At 33.4% G+C, this 23,785-nt stretch overlaps 1 protein-coding gene across 1 annotated transcript; it reads left to right on the top strand.

The window, feature by feature from the left end:
- The first annotated feature begins 160 nt into the window (after window positions 1-160).
- LOC134245032 (phosphomevalonate kinase-like) lies at window positions 161-6,430 on the top strand. The gene is made up of 4 exons (XM_062727278.1): window positions 161-254; window positions 4,782-4,845; window positions 5,448-5,736; window positions 5,897-6,430. Exons 1-4 carry the CDS (start codon window positions 169-171, stop codon window positions 6,046-6,048), a joined length of 591 nt encoding a protein of 196 aa, XP_062583262.1. The 5' UTR covers window positions 161-168; the 3' UTR covers window positions 6,049-6,430.
- Window positions 6,431-23,785: the final 17,355 nt, after the last annotated feature.

The following is a 23,785-nucleotide window of genomic DNA, read 5'->3' as shown; positions in this document are numbered from 1 at the left end:
TCTTTTATAGCACACATATATAATATATATAACACACACAAACAAGTAGACTGTACCTTAATTATAAAAAAAACACACACACAAAATCATCAGAAACCATGTGGATAACACACTCTCCTGCTTGTGAAGGTAAAATTAGTTCGTTAGCTTCAAAGTGAAAGTAGAAGCATGGTGATTTCTCCAAAAGCAGTAGTTGTGTTTAGTGGGAAAAGAAAGTCGGGAAAAGATTTTATTGCAAATTTGCTTCAAGAAAAGTAAGATTGAAATATCCTTAGACACTTTAAGATTTACAACAAAAGCATTTAGTGGAAATATACCTGGAATATGCGTCAATTACAAAGGCCAGTAGGCGTTTGGTTTCAGGATGGTGTATTTTGTTTATCAGTTTATGTTAATGTTTCTTTCCTATATGAGTCTCAATACATTTTAAAACGTGTTAATTTCAGCGATTTTTTTTTATTTTGATGAGATTGCAATGGTTTTGACCATGGTGATGGATATCAGCCTGTGTAGTTCAATCGGTAGAGCACCTGACTAGACCGGGTTAGATAACTTAGATTCCAGGTCCAGCCATACATTTTCATTTTTAGCTCACCTGAGCTGAAAGCTCACGTGAGCTTTTCTGATCACATTTTGTCCGGCGTCCATCTGTCTGTCTAGCTGTCCGTCTGTCTGTAAACTTTTCACATTTTCGACATCTTCTCAAGAACCGCTGGGCCAATTTCAACCAAACTTGCCCACAAAGTATCCTTGGGTGAAGGGGATCAAGTTGTTCAAATGAAGGGCCACGCCCTCATTCAAGGGGAGATAATTGGGAATTAATGAAAATTTGGTGGCATATTTTAAAAATCTTCTTCTCAAGAACCACAGTGAGAGGAAAGATGAAACTTATGGGGAAACATCCTCAGGTAGTGTAGATTAAAGTTTGTTCAAATCATTACCCCCGGGGGTAGGGCGGGGCCAAAATGGCCGACCTAAGTTTTACATAGAAATATATAGGAAAATTCTTTAAAAATCTTCTTCTCAAGAATGACAAAGCCATAATTCATCGTATTTATATGGAAGTATGCTCAGGTAGTGTAGATTCAAGTGTCTTCAAATCATGACCCCCGGGGGTAGGGTGGGGCCAAAATGGCCGACCAAAGTTTTACATAGAAATATATAGGAAAATTCTTTAAAAACCTTCTTCCCAAGAATGACAGAGCCATAATTCATCATATTTATATGGAAGCATGCTCAGGTAGTGTAGATTCAGGTTTGTTGAAATCATGACCCCCAGGGGTAGGGCGGGGCCAAAATGGCCGACCTAAGTTTTACATAGAAATATATAGGAAAATTCTTTAAAAATCTTCTTCTCAAGAATGACAAAGCCATAATTCATCATATATATATGGAAGCATGCTCAGGTAGTGTAGATTCAAGTGTCTTCAAATCATGACCCCCGGGGGTAGGGCGGGGCCGAAATGGCCGACCAAAGTTTTACATAGAAATATATAGGAAAATTCTTTAAAAATCTTCTTCTCAAGAATGACAAAGCCATAATTCATCATATTTATATGGAAGCATGCTCAGGTAGTGTAGATTCAAGTGTCTTCAAATCACAACCCCCAGGGGTAGGGAAGGGCCAAAATGGCCGACCAAAGTTTTACATAGAAATATATAGGAAAATTCTTTAAACATCTTCTCAAGAATGACAAAGCCATAATTCATCATATTTATATGGAAGCATGCTCAAGTAGTGTAGATTCAAATTTGTTCAAATCATGACCCCCAGGGGTAGGGCGGGGCCAAAATGGCTGACCAAAGTTTTTAAAGATATATATACGAAAATTCTTTAAAAATCATTTTCTAAAAAATAGCAAATCCATGATTGGTCATGGGACTACTTTTGATTTAAACTTTACAATAAAAAGCCATTTTCTACTTTTTCCTACCCTTAGTGCTCAGGTGAGCGATGTGGCCCATGGGCCTCTTGTTTATGTTACAGATTTGGTGCCATTGACCAAACTGGACTTTCAGGTGAAAGTCTTGCCAGGGGCTAATAAGAATTAACTTAGGTTGTGAAGAAAATGGGGGGGGGGATGTATTTGTTTGGGCCAATGCATATCGACCTGGGTACGACCTGGGTAGCTCAGTCGGTATCTACAGCACCTGACTAGTGATGCAGGGTTACTGGGTTCAATTCCCATTCCAGTCATACATTTTCTTGTTTCCTGTTACAAGTGTATTCACACACATGTAAGAAAAGATCACCCATTATCCTTTGTTCTTCCATCTGTCTGTCTGTCTCTCTGTCTATCCATCCATCTGTTAACTTTTCACATTTTCAACCTCTTCTCAAGAACCACTGGGCCAATTTTAATCAAACTTGGTACAAAGAATCCTTGAGTAAAGGGGAGATCAAATTGTAAGAATGAAGGACCAAGTCCCCTTGCAAGGGAAGATAAAAAAAAAAAAGACAAAAGAAGGGCGGGGTCATTAAAAAAAATCTTCTTCTCAAGAACCACTGGGTCAGAAAAGATGAAACTTATGTGAAAGCATCTTAGAGTAGTGTAGATTCTAAATTGTCTAAATCATGACCCTTAGGGGGTAGGGTGGGGTCACAATCAGTTTGAATCTGTAAACAAACAGCATGGCCAAAGTTACTCAGGTGAGCAATGTGGCCCATGGGCCTCGTGTTGAATAAACTATTGACTAAATGGAGCATATAGTTTTTCTCTTTTAGACATTAAATGTTGACTAAAACTTTTTTGCATGTATTAACACATATACTCACCGTCAATAGAAACGCAACACCTCAATTTTAGGGTGAAAATTAAAAATAGGTTATAACTATGTACCGAAAAAATTAGGACATCTTTTACTTTTCCAAATCAGTTATTTAAGGCCAAATTTTTTTTATTAGTTGTTTTACGGATCCGCCGACCCCATTTTTGTAAGTTTTGGAAAAAAAATAAAAATTCCATTCAATCCTTTTTTTATAATCGCCGATCGAACTTTACTTCAAACATATAAAAAAAAATCCGGAAATGGCCGTACATTGTTTGAATTTTACTTAGTTGTGATCAGAATCATGTAAACGCTTCTACTATTGACCCTTTTAATAAGAACTCTGCAAGCGTTTTATAGTCAGAGATGAAATAAGTATGACGGCCATTCTCTCACCAGAGGACGCTACGCAAGCTTCACCTGAAGTTTGCGTAGCGTCCTCTGGTGAGAGAATGTATGACGGCCATATGATTTAAAACAGAATATAAATGTTTTAAGAACAATATTAAACGTATAAATGTATGACGGTTTTTATGAGCTGATCAGGCTGGTGATTATTCTATATATGATGTTATCTGATCAGCGAATGGAGTGTGGTGGTTGAGGAAATTACAGCCAAAACCAACAAATCTGATGTCGTCACTTGCACTCCATCCGACACCCATAACTTTTCTTTGAGGGTTTGGCGAAGTTTTAATCAGTTATATGTAATGGTTAGTTAACAGTTCATATATTATTTATGACATTTTTAAAAGCACATGTTTGACTGTATTTTAAAAATCTGCAAGACGTGTTGTCAATTGTTAAAGCGTCAGAAAAACAAAAGACTTTTTTGTCATTGTACAGGTATGAATCTATCAAATGATGTGAAAGAAATGTTTCTTAAAGTTTTAAATTTTAGATTTGGAAAAGGAACTGACTCATCAGGATGTTCTAAGACAAAAAATGTTTGTATGAGAGTCATAGGAATGTGAAACCCTATGGGGATGACTTATCATTCTAGTAAGTTTATTTGTGTTCATTGATTGTGCACTGAATTTTAGTTTTATACTGTTTAATACTGTTTAAGAAAAGGTATTATCTGAATTTGATTAAACTTTTATTATTTTACAGGGGGTTGTGTAAAATTTGCTGAAGTGTGTTTTTCTGTGGCAATGTGGACGTAGCAGTGAGAGGACACCCGTATCGATAGACATACACAGAAAAGTTTAGCATTGTTCTCTGCTCGAAGAATCGTTCTCTTTTAGTGAGGAATGCCAAGAAAAAGACATTTCTGTGCAATGTTCTGAGGTTGATTTCTCCAACTGCTTTGATATGCTGCATATTAAAAGTTTTGAACATTGAACACTTCTTCTTCTTTTTTTTTTTTTTTTTTGTAGCCACCCAATGGACATTTTCCCCAAAAAAATCCGTAAAACAACTAATAAAAAAAAAAATGGCCTAACGGTTGAATTAATTTCTTTCCATTACCGGAAGTTGCTTTTTAGCCCTCTTAACAGAATTCAAAATTTTCCATTTTAAATAAAATTCTAACAATATTTTGGGTTTCCAAGGTTTTGAAGCTGTTAATCATAAATATTGTACTAAAAGGCCGGGAAAAAATCTTTCTTTCTTTACCGGATGTGATGCCTATATTTCCTCAAATTCCTCAAATTTTGAATTCTGTTAAGAGGGCTAAAAAGCAACTTCCGGTAATGGAATGAAAATCATTCAACCGTTAAATAACTGATTTGGCATAGTAAAAGATGTCCTAAGTTTTTGGTACATAGTTATAACCTGTATATAATTTTCACCCTAAAATTAAGGTGTTGCGTTTCTATTGACGGTGAGTATACATGTAAATTGTTGATTTTATAACAAATGAAAATGAATTAAACAGATCATAACCTATATCTTTAAAGTCATTGTATTTAATTTAAAAAAAAAGTCACTTACAAAAATAAGTTATGTGCAAAAAGAACATTTTGCCTTTAAAAAATTACACTGTCTGCTTAATGTATTATCTATTGCAGATTTTCTGCAGAACTCTGTGCAATCTTAAGACTGTCTGGTCCATTGAAATCACAGTATGCCAAGGTTTGTATCTTTTCTATGAACTGTTCTAATATTTCCACAATGTGAGGTTTGTTCAAAAAGTTTGTAGACAACTTAATTTTTTCTGAACATATCTTGTAACCCCCCTCCCCAAAATGTTTGTTCTACAAAATAGAAATATAATGAGAAATAGTAAACTGAATTTTATATTGTGTCCATGATAATTTTATGGACTTTTATAATATATTGCAATTGTCATAGAATGTTTTGTATAATTTTTTGACATTAAGTTACTTCAAGTGAAACCTTTCATTAAAGATTTTCTTTCTACCATTCTAACCATTTTCATCAAAATCCTTCATGAATCTTGCTACAAAATGCTTCTAAATTATTAAATTTCTACCCCTGGCTGCTTTATATAGATCTGGATTAATAGCCCAAGACCATGTGCTCTTTTCTCACCCTTGATCAATATGGACAAATTCAAAAATGGGCAAAGATAAAGAGGACAGCATTATCTCCAACACATCTCTGTCTCAGAACAAGTCAATATTGTATAATTTGATTTATTTGACCAATCTCTAAGTCTAATGTATAATAATACAACCAAAGGAAAGAGCATAATATTCAAACACTGCTTTTAGGAGAATGGGCTTGATCTACAGAGACTTTTGGATTCTTCAGAATACAAGGAGAGCTACAGGGAAGATATGATTCAATGGGGAGAGAAGAAAAGAAATGAAAACTCAGAGTATTTCTGTGTTCTTGCAACTTCTGGCACAGATTCTGATAAAGAGATCTGGTTAATTAGTGATGCGAGAAGGAAAACAGACATTGAGTATTTTCTAAAATATTATCACCAGAAAACTTTAACTGTCCGTATCGAAGCAACTACAGCAGCAAGAAAGGAAAGAGGATTTGTTTTCAAAAAAGGTGAGCAGAAATTAAATAAATTCATGTATCTGTATTCCTTTTTATTAACAAGACACTACATTATTCATGTTTTTTTTTCTAAACATTTGAATGTGCTCAGAAATGAAGAAAAATTCTTCACAAAAGAAAAGTTTTACTATATTATTATTGTATCCTTCAGGTGTAGATGATGTAGAATCTGAATGTGGACTGGACTCTTTTTCAGACTGGAATCACATCATAAACAATAACGGAGACAGAGAGACATTAGAGCATGAGTTAATTCCCTTGATCAATGATATCAAAAAGTTACAAGGCCTTCAACTACCTTGATGATTAAAATTGATAATGACAATTTTAGAATTAGCTCAGCCATGGAGCTAATGGAAGGACTTGCAAAGTTACTGATGTGCACTGGAAAGACCATTTCTTCTATTTATGTCATCTAAGAAGGCATAAAAACTTTTTGGATTTAAATTTACTTTTAACTCACCTGAGATGAAAGCCTTCTCAAGTATACATCCAGGGCATGTAATATGAAGTCATCATTGTTTATAGGGGACTAATGTTCCCGTATTTTGTGGGTTACCCTTATTGAATTCACGTCCCCAGGAAACATATTAAAATGCAATGTATAATAGGGTTTCAAACTTAAATCATGTGTATATGGGAGTTACCAACAAAATTGTGTTCTAATAAATGAAACTGAACAATAGTCTTTGTCATGTCCGACTTCAATATTTCCATCTGAAACATAACAACTTGCATTAAACACACTTTTGCCCCCCTAAAATTCAAACAAAACAACCCAGAACTAGATGTTTGAAAAAGGGATTTGAGTGTGAAATAAGGTCTGAGATGAGAACCCCCTCCTCTCGGACAGAAATATTTAATTTCAACTGATGAACAACTACATGTATAATTATTTTCTATTAAAACAACTAAGGGATATACCATTTGGTTTTGAATCTCAACCATTTTTAGACGGGGTCACGTGACCCCGTCTTTTAGTTTACTGTCAGAAGCCTCAAAACAGGAAGCCGTGGTGATAACACATGAATTAAATCTACGCATACAAAATAGTGCAGAAATTGTTTTGATCAAAACATAAACATTCTGTATCAAACTGAAGAAAGTGATATGAACCTTTCTCTAACTCAAACTAATAAAGTATTTTGATAATTTAAAACTGAAAATATTAACTGTAAATCACACTAGTAAACAAAGTACTATCCTGCGTATTATTATGACTGCGTACGCATCATCAATTGTTTACTTCCGGAAAAAATATTAATTCGTACCTGATGAAATTCGTCGCAGTTCAGAAAGGCTTCCAGGCTGAGCAATTATTAAAATTTCTACTTCAAATCAAATGTAAAGTGTGAATATATATTATGCACCGTTTTTTTTTTAGTATCTAAATGAAAAATCAAGTTGTTATCTAAACTCGTAAAAAAAAAATCACATTTGTGAAATTTAGCATGAAGATTATTTTGACCCCGTCTTTCAGTACTGTCTCAGTACTTTGATTTATATACAGTAAATATGACATTTTTAAAACATGCTAAGTTCAGCGAATTTTTAGTTTTATTTTGATGAGGGTATTTAGACACACTTAGAAAACACATAATACACAAAATACACCATCCTGAAACTAAGTGCCTATGCATACTCCTTTATACTCTTTTTATATACAGTAAATATGACATTTTTAAAACTTGCTAATTTCAGCGAATTTTTATTTTTATTTTGATGAGGGTATTCAGACACACCTAGAAAACACATAATACACAAAATACACCATCCTGAAACCAAGCGCCTATGGATACAATTATCTTATCAGCAAGTACAATTTACATGTATCATTAAGTCAAATGCTGACTGACGTTTTTCATACTATATTGTTAGGTCATTATATACACACGGATTTTTCCGTTATTTCCCGATCATGACAAGGATCACACGGCGGGTGTGACCGGTTGGCAGGGGATGCTCACTCCTCAATGGCACCTGATCCCACTTCTGATGTCTTGGAGGTCCGTGTTTCTTCTGCTCCAATTTTGTATTGTTTAACGGACTTTTTTTGGCTTGAATACTGTTCTTTAATTCAATAAATTAAAAAAAAAATACATACAATGTCGTATCTTCCTTAAGTCTACTTGTTTACCCAGTTACTAGTATTCAGAAACCGGACTAAAAATGTAGAAGGAGTAGCGTTTCAAAAGAATTTCACAGAAATTTCTATTTTAAGTAACCATGACAATAATGTTCATCAATTTAATAAAAAAAACCATACACAGATATTATCTCTTTTTCTAGTTCATTTATGTACCAATTTATATTGTAATTGATTTAAAACTGTATGAGGAGAAGGTTAACTATAGTTAACAATTCGTTAACTATATAATTTTCATCTGTAAAACTATATTTAACGGTTGTTAACTATAGTTTACGAATGTTGATCCAAGTCTATCTGTCTGTCATAAAAAGTTAACAATAGATTTTGTTGATAAACATAGATTCACGTCTGTAAACTATCATTTACAATCGTGAACTATAGTTAAGAGATGTTAATCATAGTTTCACAAATCGTGAAACTATATTTATCAGATCGTTAACTATAGTTAAGAGTTGTAAACCATAGGTTACAACTCGTGAAACTGAATTTATCAGATTTTTGTTTTGCAATCGCAAATGATTGTCTTCAGTGTTAAGTATAGTTTACGGTTCTGAAACATAGATTATCGCGTTAACTATGGTTTACAGATGTAAAATATAGATTAACGTTGTTAACTATAGTTTACAGTCCGTAAACTATAGTTTACAACCGATAAGCCGACTATGAAACTATGTTTAGCTCATTTATGTGAATTTGGTGTGCCATATATGTATTGCATAAGCTCCAATGGTCTCACAGATGTCGCATATCTTTAGTTTGTTGCCACTGCGTCGCTAAATAAATTCTCCTTTTTCAGCTCTTGAAGTGAATGGAATTCAGGAGGAGGTCTAGATATCCCTGTTCTTAAACAGGCGTACAATAAACCATATATGTGCTGATTAGTATTTTTTCAGTCGTCTCAGTCAAGTGCTAGAAGGTGGATGTTGCCACTTCAGCACCCCGCATCAGGATTTTATTTCATAAACCGATGATTAATGCAGATAAACAATCTGTTGTTCTTTGGCATAAATAAGGAAGCATTTAGTCTCGTGTATCATTTTATGAAGGAAGAAAATTTGCCTTTTATTACCAGCTAGTTCAAGGCGCACATCTTTGCACAGTTTCATTTAAAGTGACCACAATCTTGTAATAGCAGGTCTTTCATTAAAAATGTGAAGTCCTTACACCTTTTTTGTCCAATATTAATCGAATTTGGTCGTGAAAACCACATCTTTTTGTCTTTGTCTGCTTCGAAGAAAGGCGCATGTTTCTGGATGACTTTAAAGACCCTCTTGTTCTTGTTGGCAAACTTTGCTTTTATGATACATGTACGTGCTTTAACATGTCTGTGGTTGACGAGGGCTAGAATGAGCCTCTAGGTAAATCAATAGGACTACGCATGGTCTATGTGGTGAGCACAACATGCAGAGTACAGCAGCCTTCCTCCTGGTGATTCGCTTAAATTGCCTGAAGCCATCATGTCTTGTTAAGTCTCAACTGCTTTTTTTGGACACCCACATTTCCCATTTTATACTATGTTTAGATGTTCCAAACAGCTACCTGTGTGGCTCTTCTTGGTGTCAGAGCGGTATCCGATATAAATCTGTTTTTCTAAATGATGTCAACCTAATGGAACATTCCTTCTTTATTCGGGTTTGAGACTAGAAGTAGAGATAATGCATTCAGGTGATTTGTTTTTATTTTATTATTGGAAAAAATGAGTAAATCGGCAGAGTTCTTTACTTAAATGGCTAGTTGTTTAAACCCATTTGCAGATTTTCGACAAAAAAAAAACACACATACATTATAAACTGAGCTATTCTGCTTACAAATCAAAGAGATCATCAGATTTTACTCTGGAGTTTACTTTTAGTTGTAACGTTTATTTTCTCTATTAATTACTAGTTCTTCAATTAACTAGCCAAAGGACAGAAACTGATTTCGTTTGATGCATCTCAGGGCTAAAGCTTGAGGATTCACATTCGTGAAACAGTTGTAACTACCGCCCTTTCTTTTCTAAATATAACACATACTAGTAATTTTTAAATAGAATTTCTTCAACCAGCAAATGAGCTAAAAAAATTATTTTCCCGATTCAGACTCCAAGAAATAACGATATTTCATTAATATAAAACAAATAAAAAATGATTAGGTCTTTTCAAAATCGATCGGAGTTGTCAAAACAAAACCAAGTCATTTCCTTCTGGACACTTGATATGCACGAGGGTTTTCAATCAAAACGTTTTTGCAGAAGTCGTGAGTGTTTAGATAAAATATAACCTTTTCTCTGGTTGTAAGTAGTAAGTACCTCCATTTATAACCTTTTGATTTAATATATTAAAATTATATTTGCATGTGTTTAATTTAGGTATTTGTGTATTTTCCATTTTTATTTCAGGGCCTTGCTGAGGAAGGAAAATGCCATGGCTCACAAAATTCTAACAGCTTACTGAATAGTACATAAAAACTTTGCTCAATCCTTACGTGAATAGAAGGTTTCCTTAAGCTTTGAACCTGAAAGAGAAATACATGTTAAATTTTAAGACATAAAGTCTGTCTACAATATTTCACCACCCGAAGATATTCTCTATCTCTAAAACAAGTTCAAAGAACGGGAATACCCAAGGTCTGTGGGTGCTAAATGCAGAGAATTAAAGGAAATCTTGGGAAAACGCATAAAGGTTTATGAAAAGAGATATCGCAAAAACACAATGTCACTCCAAGCAAGAAAGTCAATGTACTAGCGTTTTATGATATTTCCAAAGCTTTTTATTGTTGTTTAAGATTTGATGTATATGAACAATCAAAGTCTTGGCAGTTGTAATCACTACTTTTTGTGAATGTTAGCAATTAGAAATCGATTTTTTACAAATCATTCCTATGAGGCATTTCAAATATGATTGCTAGTTTATAACTCGGTAATCCAACATGCGATAAATAAGCCTAGAAAAAAGGAACGTGAAATTGTTTTTCATATTCATTTTTATGCCTTTATTCATTTCCTGTTTTGTCGAAGAAAATTTCCCCTGTCATTGTTTAAGGCGCGGGTCTCAATTGCTCAACAAATTATCCAAGGGAAGCACGACACATGCTTTCATCATAATCTTTTATATTTTCCTGTAATAAGAGTAATTCTTATTACTAAAGCAGGAATAAAAAAACTATAACCATGAGAAAAAGAAATCCTGCGACCGTCATTACAACTTCTTAAACTTTAATAAATGTGTTGAAGATCTTTAGTACATTGAATTACGTGCAATAATTTGTTTTAAAAAATCGTTAAAACAAATTCGTGAAAAAGTCCTCGAGCTGACCATAAAAACCCAGTGTCTGTGACGTTCGATCACCCTAGAAACCAAAGATCTTTTGTTTAACATCCATTTTCCTCTTAACAAAATTGTTAACATGAAATTTCATCTGAAAGAAAAAATGAGCGCGCGTGTCCCCCAGGTCATCCCGGAATACAAAAGCCGCTATTTCTCCGGAAATAAGGTTTTATCGTTTGGTGATCAAACTACTTTGGTTTGATCCGTAAATTACTTTCTAAATAACACAGATCGAGAGTTTAATGTACACCAGGTTACCATTAGAAGGATTAGCCAAGTTATGAATGGCATGATCTCGACAAGCCCCCCGAACGCAAACCATCTTTGGTAATCGGTCGCTAGACTTTTGAGTACAGACTACGAAGTACTTCCTATTATAAGGCCATCATTCGCTTTAAAGAATGCAACCAGAGAGAACCTTGGAATTTGTGGTCTGACATTTATCTTATGGGTGCCACCGTCTCGCCTTTAGTACGTAAAATGAAACACACAGTGGTTAAATATGATTAGAATATCAAGTATAAGATGTCTTTGCTGATTTATTTATTTATTTATTTTTTTTGCTTTAAAATCATTTTTGAATTATTTTAGAATTTCGACAGAATGAATGATAGACAAGATTGGATTCATAAAACAGCCAGTTACAAAGTACTTCTTTGTTTAAACAAACCAACATAGCTCTTCCTGTTAGTGTTGATATAATATCAAAGTGTGCCAAGATAATTAACGCAACCATCAAAACCTTGGGAATTAGTGTACAAGAACTTTTCAGTCTCATTTTCTCCACAAATTACGATTTTCTAATTAATTTTCTTAATATCACCGGATATTACTTTCAAAAACTTTAAACAGAACCTAAGCACAAAAAATACATATTACACATTCATGATACGTTAAGCATTACCAGGCTATTTTGGATCAGATTTGTATCTCAGACTTGCTTCTTCCCCAGTGATATTAATTAGGTTGCAAGGAAAACGTAAACTAGAATTAACAAATTTATGTACAAAAGATATAAATTTTCATTTATTTGTATTATTAGCTGCAATAATGTAACCCTCTCCCTTTTTTATGGTAGAGCTCTCTCCAGAAAACATATGATCAGATGAAAAAAAAAATCGGAGAAGGCTACATTATTGCACTTATTGTATTATTAGCATACCTATTTTGTATTCATCTGAAACAGAGTTTGTTCAAACTCTTGTACACGAAAAGAAGGAAACACTTGCTGTGGCCGTCAACTCGTATTCAATTACATGTAAGCTTGAAAAAAATACAACCGAGTCTGATACTTTGCTTCATGTTTGGATATTTTACTTGAAAAAGATCTTAGTGGTAACCTTACAACCTAGCTTTATGATAAACGTGATGGCTTTAGCTTTTCAATTGTCAATTTTCCATACTTATGCATCTATATACCCTTTTCATTTGCAAGGTTTATCTCTCAATTGATTCAATACGTAAAAGCATGCTAAAAACGTGTGAAGAATTTCTAAAGATAGATAAATTATTGATAAACAGGTTGATGAAGCAAGAATATCTACAGTCTCGTTAAAGGCCATCATTTCGTTAAAGTTCTATGACAAAGACATTGTCAGCAAGTACAATTTATCTTCATGTCAAATGCTGACTGATATTTTTCATAGTGTTACATGTAAGTCATCATTTACACACTGAATTATGTACAGATTCCCCAGCAGAGAAAGTACGGAGCAGAGCAAGCACGGGCCTCCAAAACATCAGAGGTGGGGTCAGGTGCCATGGAGGAGTGAACATCCCCTGCCGACCGGTCACACCCGCCGTGTGTTCCTTGTCATGATCGGGAAATAACGGGAAAATCCGTCGTCAATTCAGGGTATAAATAATGGACAAGCAAGAAAAACGTCAGTCAGCATTTGACTCAATGATAAATTGTATTTGCTGACAAGGTCATTGTATCGACCATAGAACTTGCAAGTGATGAATTTAAACGAGACTGCTGATATTCTTGTTCATAGGTAGAGCATGCTCTTGCGTATCGAATCAACTCCGTATGCAGGTGATGAAGGTATATTGCTACATAAGTAAGGGAAGTTGACGATAGAAAAGTTAGTCATCACATTTATCATATAGCTTTGTTGTTAGATTACCATTAACGTCTTTTTCAAGTAAAATATCCAAATATGAAAAAGATGTGTCAGACTCTGTGGTATCTTTAATCTCAAGCTCGAGCTCACCAGGATATATCGTATCGACATACGAACGGAAATTACAATTGTTAATTGACAATACGTCGTCGGTATATCTAAATGTCGAGTTGAAGGCCACAGCAAGTGTTTTCTTCTTTTCACGCATTCGATTTTGCACAAGTTCTGCTTCAAATGAATAAAAAAAAATAGGTCTCCTAATAACGGGGCGCAATTCGTACCCATGAAAATTCCAATAGATTGTTGGAAGACCAGGTCTCCAAAAACAACATAGATATTGTAAATCAGAAACTCAAGCTTCTTTTTGATGTCGATGTCGACTTTAGAGTACTTGTTTGTACAATCAGAATGTTTTTTAACAAAATAATTTTGCAAATGATCAATGACAGTAAATTTACGAGTTCCATTTTAATGAAAAAAGCAGCTGTTAATGATATAGAAAAGCCTGGATTTTAATTTATCGTAGAGAATGGTGTATAAAGTTGAAAAGTCGTTAGTTTTTCAGCTGCTGATTTTTTATAAAGTCTTGTGATTTCAAATTATGTAAAAGTTTTTGGAATTTTTAAGTATCCACATCTGATTTACACCACTCTTTCAATATATTGTTGCACAGTACTCTTGACGTTTCTCCTTCACTACTGTTAATATCTTAGCGAGGAGTCAAGAAAGAGGCTTGGTTGAACATTTACTGGAACCCACTATGTATCTTTGTTTGTTACTTTGTATGGATTCTTATGAAGTTTTGGAATCCAAAATATATATGGTAGTTCAAAATCATTTTGGTTCTTTGGGATATTAAATAAATTCAAAACTGACATATGATTTTGAAGAATTTTCTCCTTAGAAAAGGAACTATGAGTATAAATTGGATTACCATTGTAGAATTAAATCCAAGTTCTTCTAAAATACAATTTATATAATGAGCCTTACAAACAAAGACAATGTTGTTATCTGCTTTGTCAACAGGAACCAGTACGTACTGATCATGCAATCTATCTAGTTCTTTTTTCACTTCTGGATTATTGAATACAGAAGCATAGATGGTTTTAATATTGCCCCTCAATCTTTTAATGCACGATTTAATCATGGATCTGATACATTTAATCCATTCTGACAACGTCTTCTTTTTCATATCTGGCCCTTCGCCTGGCGTAATCTTCATCGTGTAATCATTATTTGCTTTTCTTAGTGTGTTGAATGATGCAAAGTAACATTTTTAAAAAAGTTCAAGGACAATGCAGCCATTCAACTTTAATTTTACGGCATTCGTAAATACTCTGCCATTTCTGTGAACGATAAATGGTTATTTCTCTTTCGGAAAATGGCCGAGTAGTTACGGATGAATTCTACGACAGACTTCGGATAATTCCGTCGCCTTTATCACACCTTCTAGGATGAGACGAGGTATAAATTGGTTGAAGTGTGTCGAGTCGAACTTGTTTGTATCCACCAATTATAATTGATTTAGATACAAAAGTTTACGTAAATATATAAAACATCGAACGCAGATTTTAATGCAGCTTCATTTACATGACCAGTAGTTTCTTTATCATAAACATCATATCAAAGAAAATTGACTAATTTTGAAAAACAGATTGAAAAGCTGTTCTTTTTAGCTCACCTGAGCCGGAGGCTCAAGTGAGCTTTTCTGATCAAAATTTGTCCGTCGTCTGTCGTCGAAAACTTTTTACATTTTCATCTTCTTCTCAAGAACCACTGGGCCAATTTCAACCAAACTTGCCACAAAGTATCCTTAGGTGAAGGGAAGCTTTTTCAAACGAAGGGCCACGACCTTTTCCAAGGGGAGATAATTATGAATTAGAGAAAAATTAATGGCGTTTTTTAAAATTCTTCTTCTCAAGAACCACCGGGCCAGGAAAAATTAAACTATATGGAATTATCCTCAGGTAGTGTAGATTCAAGATTGTTCAAATCATGACCATCAGGGGTAGGGTGGGGCCTAAATGGCCGATCAAAGTTTTACAAAGGAATATATAGGAAAAATCTTCAAAAATCTTCTTCTCAAGAATCATTGAGCCAGGAAAGATGAAACTCATGTGAAATCATCCTCAGGTACTATCGATTCAAGTTTTTTTTTCAAATCATGACCCCCGGGGGTAGGTTGGGGCCAAAATAGCCGATCAAAGTTTTACATAGGAATATATAGGAAAAATCTTTAAAAATCTTCTTCTTAAGAACCACTGGACCAGGAAAGATTAAACTTATGTGGAATCATCCTTAGGTAGTGTAGATTCAACTTTCATGACCCCTGGGGATAGGGCAGGGCCACAATGGCCGACCAAAGTTTTACATGGAAATATATAGGAAAATTCTTTGAAAATTCTCTTCTCAAGAATAACAAAGCCATAATCGATCATATTTATATGGAAGCATCCTCAGGTAGTGTAGATTCAAGTTTGTTCAAATCATGACCCCGGGGGGTAGGGCGGGGCCACAATGGCCGACCAAAGTTTTACATAGATATATATAGGAAAATTCTTTAAAAATCATCTTCTTAAGAATAGCAAAGCCATGATTGATCATGAGACTACTTTTGGATTTAAACTTGTCAATAATAAACCAATTTCTTCTTTTTCCTAGCCATAGTGCTCAGGTGAAAGATGTGGCCTATGGGCCTCTTGTTTCCTAGCCGATGTGCTCAGGTGAGCTATGTGGCCCCTGTGCCTCTTGTTTCATTTGTTTTATTGGCCTTATATGCATACTATCATCTTTAACTTCAATTTCCTTTTTTTATCTTGTCCTAAAAACCACAGAAATGTTCTATTTTTCCTAACGACAACATTATCGTACTGAGCTATCTTTTAAAAAAAATCCTAGATTACGTGCCCGATTGAGATGCTCTCCTTAAGGACAACGATAGTTTTATAAAACTGATATAAAAATGATAATTAAATTCGCATTTTTCATTGGGTTTAAGGGAATTCAAGTTTGTTCAAATGAAGGGCCACATCCTTATTCAAGGGGAGATAATTTAGAAATAGAGAAATTTGGTGGTATGTTTTAAAAATCTTCTTCTCAAGAACCACTGTGCTGGGAAAGATGAAACTTATAAGGAAGTATCCTCAGGCAATGTAGATTTCAATTTGTTCAAATCATGACCCCCGGGGTAGGGCGGGGCCACAATGGCCGATCAAAGTTTTACATAGAAATGTATAGGAAAAATCTTTAAAAAATCTTCTTGTCAAGAATAGCAAAGGCATGAATGATCATATTTATATGGAAGCATCCTTAGGTAGTGTAGATTCAAGCTTGTTCAAATCATGAAATCATGGGTAGGGCGGGGCCACAACTTGGAATCCAAAGTTTTACATAGAAATATGTAGAAAAATTCTTTAAAAATCTCCTTTTAAGTTTGTTCAAGTCATGACCCCTAAGGGTAGGGCGGGGCCACAATGTAAGTTCAAATGTAAAGGGCAATAGAGCCACAGGTAGTCAGAGAAATATGCAAGCATCCTTGGTAAGTGTAGATTCAAGTTTGTTCAAATCATACCCTCTCCCCTTTAAGGATTGGTTTGCACTTTTGGGTTTATTTCAATAATAAACTTATTTCTGCTTTTTTTCTCTCCAAGCTACAGTGCTCAGGTGAGCGATGTGGGCCATGGGCCTCTTGTTTTGTAAAATAACTAAATCGTAAACTGATGTGTCAGACTCTGTGGTATCTCTTATTTCAAGTTTACCGGGAAATAATAATGGAAATAACTATTGTTAATTGACAGTACATCATCGATATATCTAAATGTCGAGTTGCAGGCCGCAGCCAGTGCTTTTTTTTCACGTACACCAACAAACCATGAATCATGCATGATAAAATTTACTGATTTTTTTATTTAACAATAATTGCAAATAATAAGCAAATTAGTATGACTGATACATGTAAGACTTTCTTAGAATATTAGTGAAGAGCAAATCAAACACTCATGCATATATTCTCAGAGAATATGATATTACAAAAAAAAGATACATAGCGGGTTCCAGTAAATGTTCAACCAAACCTCATTCTTTACTCCTCACTAGATATGTCAGTAACTGACAGTAGTGAAGGTGAAACTTCAAGAGCTCTGTGCAACAATATATTCAAGAAGTGATGTAAATCAGATGTGAATACTTACAAATCCCAAGGAAGTTTTTGAAAATTTGAAATTACAAGATTTTACCCAAATCAACAGATTATAAACTTACGACTTTTCGACTTTATACACAACCATTCCCCTCGATAAATTAAAGTCCAGCCTTTTTGATATCATTGCCAGCTTTTTTTTAAATAAAAGATTAAAAATGGAACTCGTAAGTTTACTTACCTTGTCATTTGCAAAATTATTTTGTTAAAATAACACTCTGATTGTACACACAAGTACCCTGAAGTCGACATCAAAAACATGCTTGAGTCTCTGATTGACAATATCTATGTTTGTTTTTGGAGACCAGGTCTTCTAACAATCTATTGGAATTCCCATGGTACCAATTGCGCCCCATTATCAGCAGGCATATTTTTGCTAGCGCTCTCGAGCGCTAGCAACTACGTTAGTCTATATACTAGTATATAAGACCAAGCTCGGCTTCACGATCGGGTATTCTGTTAAAAATTGCTACGGCGCTAACTCCTCTATCTTTTTAAAAAGATAATCTTGTGTATTTAAATGAAGCAGAATTTGTGCAAAATAGAATGCGTGGAAAGACGAAAACACTTGCTATGGCCTTCAACTCGACATTTAAGGAATTTAACTACCTTCCTGAATAATACCGTCAACCTCATAAATAATTTTTTTCTTTTCAAAGTTTGCTGACAATACACAATAAGCGATTTTAAATTGACAATGCACTTCCACACTAATATAATTTTAATTCTATAATATACACTTCTCAAAAAATTATAACTCTAATTATCAGACTTCAGACTCATTAAACATTAAAAATTATTCAGCAAAATAAATTAGTTCACTTTGACTGAATTTTAAAAGTATTGTCACGGCGCTAACTAATCGTTTTTTAAAAAGATAATTCATTTAAATGTAGGCAAGTTTGTTAAAAAAATGGATAAAATCTTTTATCCAATCAAATGACGTGTTACAAGTAAAATTAAATTATTTAGATATATCGACGAAGTATTGTAAATTAACAATTGTAATCTCTACTCTTATGTCGATACGATATATCCTGGTAAGCTTGAGATAAAAGATACCACAGAGTCTGACACATCTGTTTCATATTTGGATATTTTACTTGAAAAGGACGTTAATGGTCATTTAACAGCCAAGCTCTATGAATGAACGTGATGACTTTAACTTTTCGATCGTCAACTTCCCTTACTTATGCAGCAATATACCTTCATCACCTGCATCTCAGTTGATTCGATATGCAAGAGCATGCTCTACATATGAACAATTTTTTAAAACGAGGTTAATCATTGACAAAAAAGTTGATGAAACAAGAATATTGGCAGTCTCGTTTAAAGTCATCATTTCGAGTGCTCTATGGTCGAAACAATGACCTTGTCAGCAAATACAATTTAATGATTTATCATTGAGTCAAATGCTGACTGATTTTTTCATACTAATTGTTAGTCCATTATTTATACACTGAATTGACGAAGGATTTTTCCGCTATTTCCAGATCATGACAAGGAGCACACGGCGGTTGTGACCGATCGGCAGGGGATGCTCACTTCTCCATGGCACCTGATCCCACCTCTGATGTTTTGGAGGTCCGTGTTTGCTTTGCTCCTATTTTGTATTGTTTTATGGACTTTTGATCTTGAATACTGTTAGTTATCCCCATATGTTACATTCAAATATATGAAGATAGGTACAAATATTTGAATATACATATATCATAATTTGTCGTTTCCTAGTGTAGAAGCAACTTGACAGATTCAGTTTGACAGAAGAAAATGCGAAGAAGAGACAGGTAGATATGTAAAGTATTATAAAGAATGTCGTAACGATGGTATTGTGAACACATATATACCTCTTTTTCCAATTATAGCAAAGTTTTAAGGAAATCGTGGGGACATCCGAGTTTAAAAATTTAATTTATAAAAGTATTACATATATCAGTGTTCAATTACATTTTTTTCAGCTCAGATATGCCACATTTTCCTTTATGATGGGAAGAAAGACCAACTTCAAGTAAATTCTTATTGTAATTCTTTGACATATTGATTTGGCTTCTACGATTATCCATTTTAATGAAAAATCTTCATCAGATTATTGTAGGTAGCTTATAGAAGTTCAAAGCTACGTACGTGGTGTCAAATGCATAGGAATGAAAAACTCATTAACTTTAGATGAACATATGCATTTATTTTAAAAAGGATTCGTGTTCAAAATACATCTGATAGCAAGGAAATTTCAAATAAACTGTTCAACATAGGCAATTGTAGCCACCAACAGGTTTTCTCTCATATCCAATGCATCTGAAATAGCACCCACTTGGTTCAAATGCATCTCAATTTAATACAGATCTGTAGTCCTCCCTATACTCATATTGAAGAGTGTCCCCTTTAGTATAGGCGGTTCGATGCCGTAAAAGTCGTGGCACTCGAAGTTAGTATTTGTTTATTAAAAAAGAGAACTGACACCAGTGTAATATGACGTTCTTCTTCGTTTTATTGGTCGACAACGAGAACAAATAATTGAAAAAAGGAAAAAATGATTCTAAGATTCTACTTTATGGTAGGAATTAATCGACATAGCAATTCTCTGAAATAATTTGGTTGAGATTCTTTTCTAAGGATTATGATGATTATGATGAAAATGCACGAAATACATCAGTCACCTTACAAGAAATAAGTATTTGGAATTTCGTATATATTTCACTACTTGGTATGCGTGATTCCAAAAGGGAGTTCAAGGCATCTCATAATTAAAAATTCTGACATGAAAGATTTTTAATTTGTAGTAATAATATATTTTCTTAGACTTGACATTCCCTATGTTTTATGGGAAAATGTATTTTATTCTAAATTAAGACTAAGTACACATACTCAGCCGATTGCATAATACATATATGTACTATTCGAGGAACAAAATATGACTATATGAGTCATTCTAAAATTCACCAACTTCAAATGAAAGCCACACACGAGACTGGTGTCATTTGCTTTAAAATCGTTTTATGACAAAGGATATCTTTTCTTAGCTTAATTGATTTAAAATATATTTATTCAAATAAATGAAATGGATTGAACAGCAGGCATAAATACCTTTGATCGTTCTCTCCATAGGTCAAAGCATAATTACATGTACTCCAAATGAAAGATATGAAAGGTATATTATCAACTGGTATATATTTAGAAGAAGGGAAAAGGGGTAAGAGAGAGAGGGAGAGAGAGAGGGAGAGAGAGAGGGAGAGAGAGAAAGAGGGAGTATAACAAAAAAGAACACAATAAACATAATAAGAAAGAGAGAAAAAAATGCCAAAATTAAAAAACAAAAACATAAGTTCCAACAATTGTTGTTGACTCAGAGAGGGAAAATTTCCCTCACAAAATAGCATGCCTAAAATCATATAATATTTTCCATAGTATATTACAGTAAGCTTAGTTAAGAATATGATAGAAGGTTTTTTTTGTATCTGTGTTCTTTAGTTGTACCTAAGAACATCACGGTTATATACGAGATTTTTAAAATATCCAACCAAGTACGATAGGGTTGTCGGAAGAAAAATGGGATATTTAGAGGATGAAAAATGTTATTTAAGTTAAAGAGATAAAGGTTGATATCTTCATCTGCCATTAAAAAATCCTTTTTAGCCGATTTTAAGTCATTTTTCTTTTCTATCATATGACTATGTGAAATAAAAAAGATAGTTCTTATAAAGGTAGAATTCATATAGATACCTATTGCGCCCTATTATTGCATACCTCATATGAAGCAGAATTCATTCAAAATCTTATACATGAGAAGGAAAAAAAATACTGTGGTTTTCAACTCGATATTTATATAAATCGAAGACGTATCATCAATTTAAAATAGATATCGTCAATATACTAGTACCGGTATATCCCAGTAAACTTGAAAACGATACCATAGAGTTTGACGTATCTGTTTCATTTTTAGATATTTTTCTAGACAAAGACGGAAATGGTCACCTAACAAAAAGCTTAATGATAAAAATGATGACTTTAAGTGTTCAATATACTCCCCTTACTTATGCAGCAATATACCCATTTTACCTGTGATATTTGTAAATATTTATATTACATATGAATAAATATATACCCGGGTATAATTCCAATCTTCATTGTATCTATTGATTTCCTGTGTTTTGATTGGACGAGAACACGTTTAAGAAAATTTTTACACATCGATAAATTTTTTTTCAATCAAACTACTTTCTTGACTAAGCTTCTACATGTAGTTTATCGTATAAACAACGAAAGCAGTTATTTCTTGTCTGTTTTGGATAAATTATAAATACAAGAAACTTCAAATTTAATTGATTAAAACAAAACTGGCGACATGCTAGGCTGCCCAGCTGACGGACGCCATGAAAATGTTAATGTCACTAGCTGTTCTATCACGAGTGTGAATTTTAAAAATCGCTGTCTCAACGTTATATACGAAGATATTTCAGTAAAACCCTTGCCCTATAAGCATCAAATTCATATTTACTTTCTATATTGTTCCTCAATCTTTGAACAAACAAGTGCAAATCGAAGGCGTCGTCGGTCTGCAACTTTCGCTATGAGAGTTGTCGTTTATGTCAACATGGCCAGGGTCAAGGATTATTCTGAAGTAAACTTAATTACGATATTTGTTGATGATTCGATAAGTCTTTATAAGTTTATTTATCGATTGTTTTGACAAGATCGAAATTCATCTCGATTACGTTCATTTGCGGTAAAATGTATTCCTACGCCGTCCAGAACTAACGAATTGTATGGAGGTCTCAAAGAGAAATAATTCAATTCAATTCAATTCAATTCTTTATTGGCACTAAAGCACATATTTATATACAGGAATGTGTTGTTAGCCATATACATGTATTACAAAATATTATACTATTGTAAGCTTGTTTCTAATATCAAAACAGTCTCTGATATATAGACTTTGTTTCGTATACAAAGTTATGTGGATTAAGCAAACAAGATAAGTTATTAACATCTTGTAACCTTGAATACTTTTTTCTGACATTTTTATACACAGGACAATCAAGTAAAAAGTGTTTTTCATCTTCAACAATAGTTTTACATTGGAAACAAAATCTATTTTCTCTAGGAATGACAGGATTACAATATCTACCTGTTTCTACATACAACTTATGTGCACTTACCTCATATGAAGTGGAAAACACAAGTATGGTTGGATTTCCATTTCAATCATATTGAATAATGTACTATAAAATGACAGCTTACCGCATTGAGTATTGTTAATGGATTGGAAAAAAAAATTTATTTTCAAAGAAATTTTTAAGTTTAGGACTAAAAGTTTTAAAATCTGTGTCAAAGTTCTTCTGTATTGATTTTACACAACTTTGCCAACATTTTTTATTTTCATAATCGAGTATCTTCCAAGTAAGCATTCTTGATATTGCAATTATTATTTGTTTTTGTTAATTTTTCCAATCTTAATATTTAAAAGCAAGCTGGTAAATTTTGGTATGTACAGGGAAAACGCCTAATTCAATTTTTGTTGCTAAGTTTGATGCTTTATTATGGATATGTTTTTTAAGATAAAATTTTGGATTTTTTCAAAAGAAGTTTTATCAAAATTATTGGGATTTGTATTAAAATCAGAAATCCAAATTTCTGAGGAGTATGTTAAAATTGGAACAATAATTGATTCATATAGCTTTAACCACAAGCTGGGAGAGAGATTTGAGGCAAAAGGTAGTTTATGCTTTAAGGCAAAAATAAGCTTTTCTGGCTCTGGCAGCAAAGTAATCACAAACATGTTTTAAATTGCCATTTGATTGTAAAAATATACCAAGATATTTGTACTTATCAGTAATATTTATATTATTATTGTTATAAAAAAATGCATAATATTTCTTTATTTCTCTGGTCGAGCAAATCATAACCTTTGTTTTTTCTAAACATGCAACTTCCATTCTATACAATATCTTGAAAGACTATCTATACAACTTTGGAAAGCTTAAAACAAGATCATGTGATTAAAAGTTAAATCACCTAAACATACAGATGATAACTTTATGTGTTATTAAATAAAGTAGGACAATATAATGTAGTTTCAAAAAACTCACTATAATAATTTCCCTGTCTTACAGCACATTTTGTAATGTTTTATAATATTGCATATATACAAAAGCTTTGGAAAAATCATTTTCTTTTTATTAAACAGGTACTTGTTCATCAAAGTTTTGAGGATGAAAATATTTGTAATATATTTATACTTAACAACCCTTCTGATTCATAATTA

This window comes from Saccostrea cucullata, unplaced genomic scaffold (assembly GCF_032062105.1).
Source record: "Saccostrea cucullata isolate Sc308-1 unplaced genomic scaffold, CSIRO_AGI_Scuc_v1 ctg494, whole genome shotgun sequence".
In the NCBI taxonomy this organism is placed as follows: domain Eukaryota; kingdom Metazoa; phylum Mollusca; class Bivalvia; order Ostreida; family Ostreidae; genus Saccostrea; species Saccostrea cuccullata.
The sequence above is the reverse complement of the archived record's forward strand: the minus strand, read 5'-3'. Positions and strand labels throughout refer to the sequence as shown.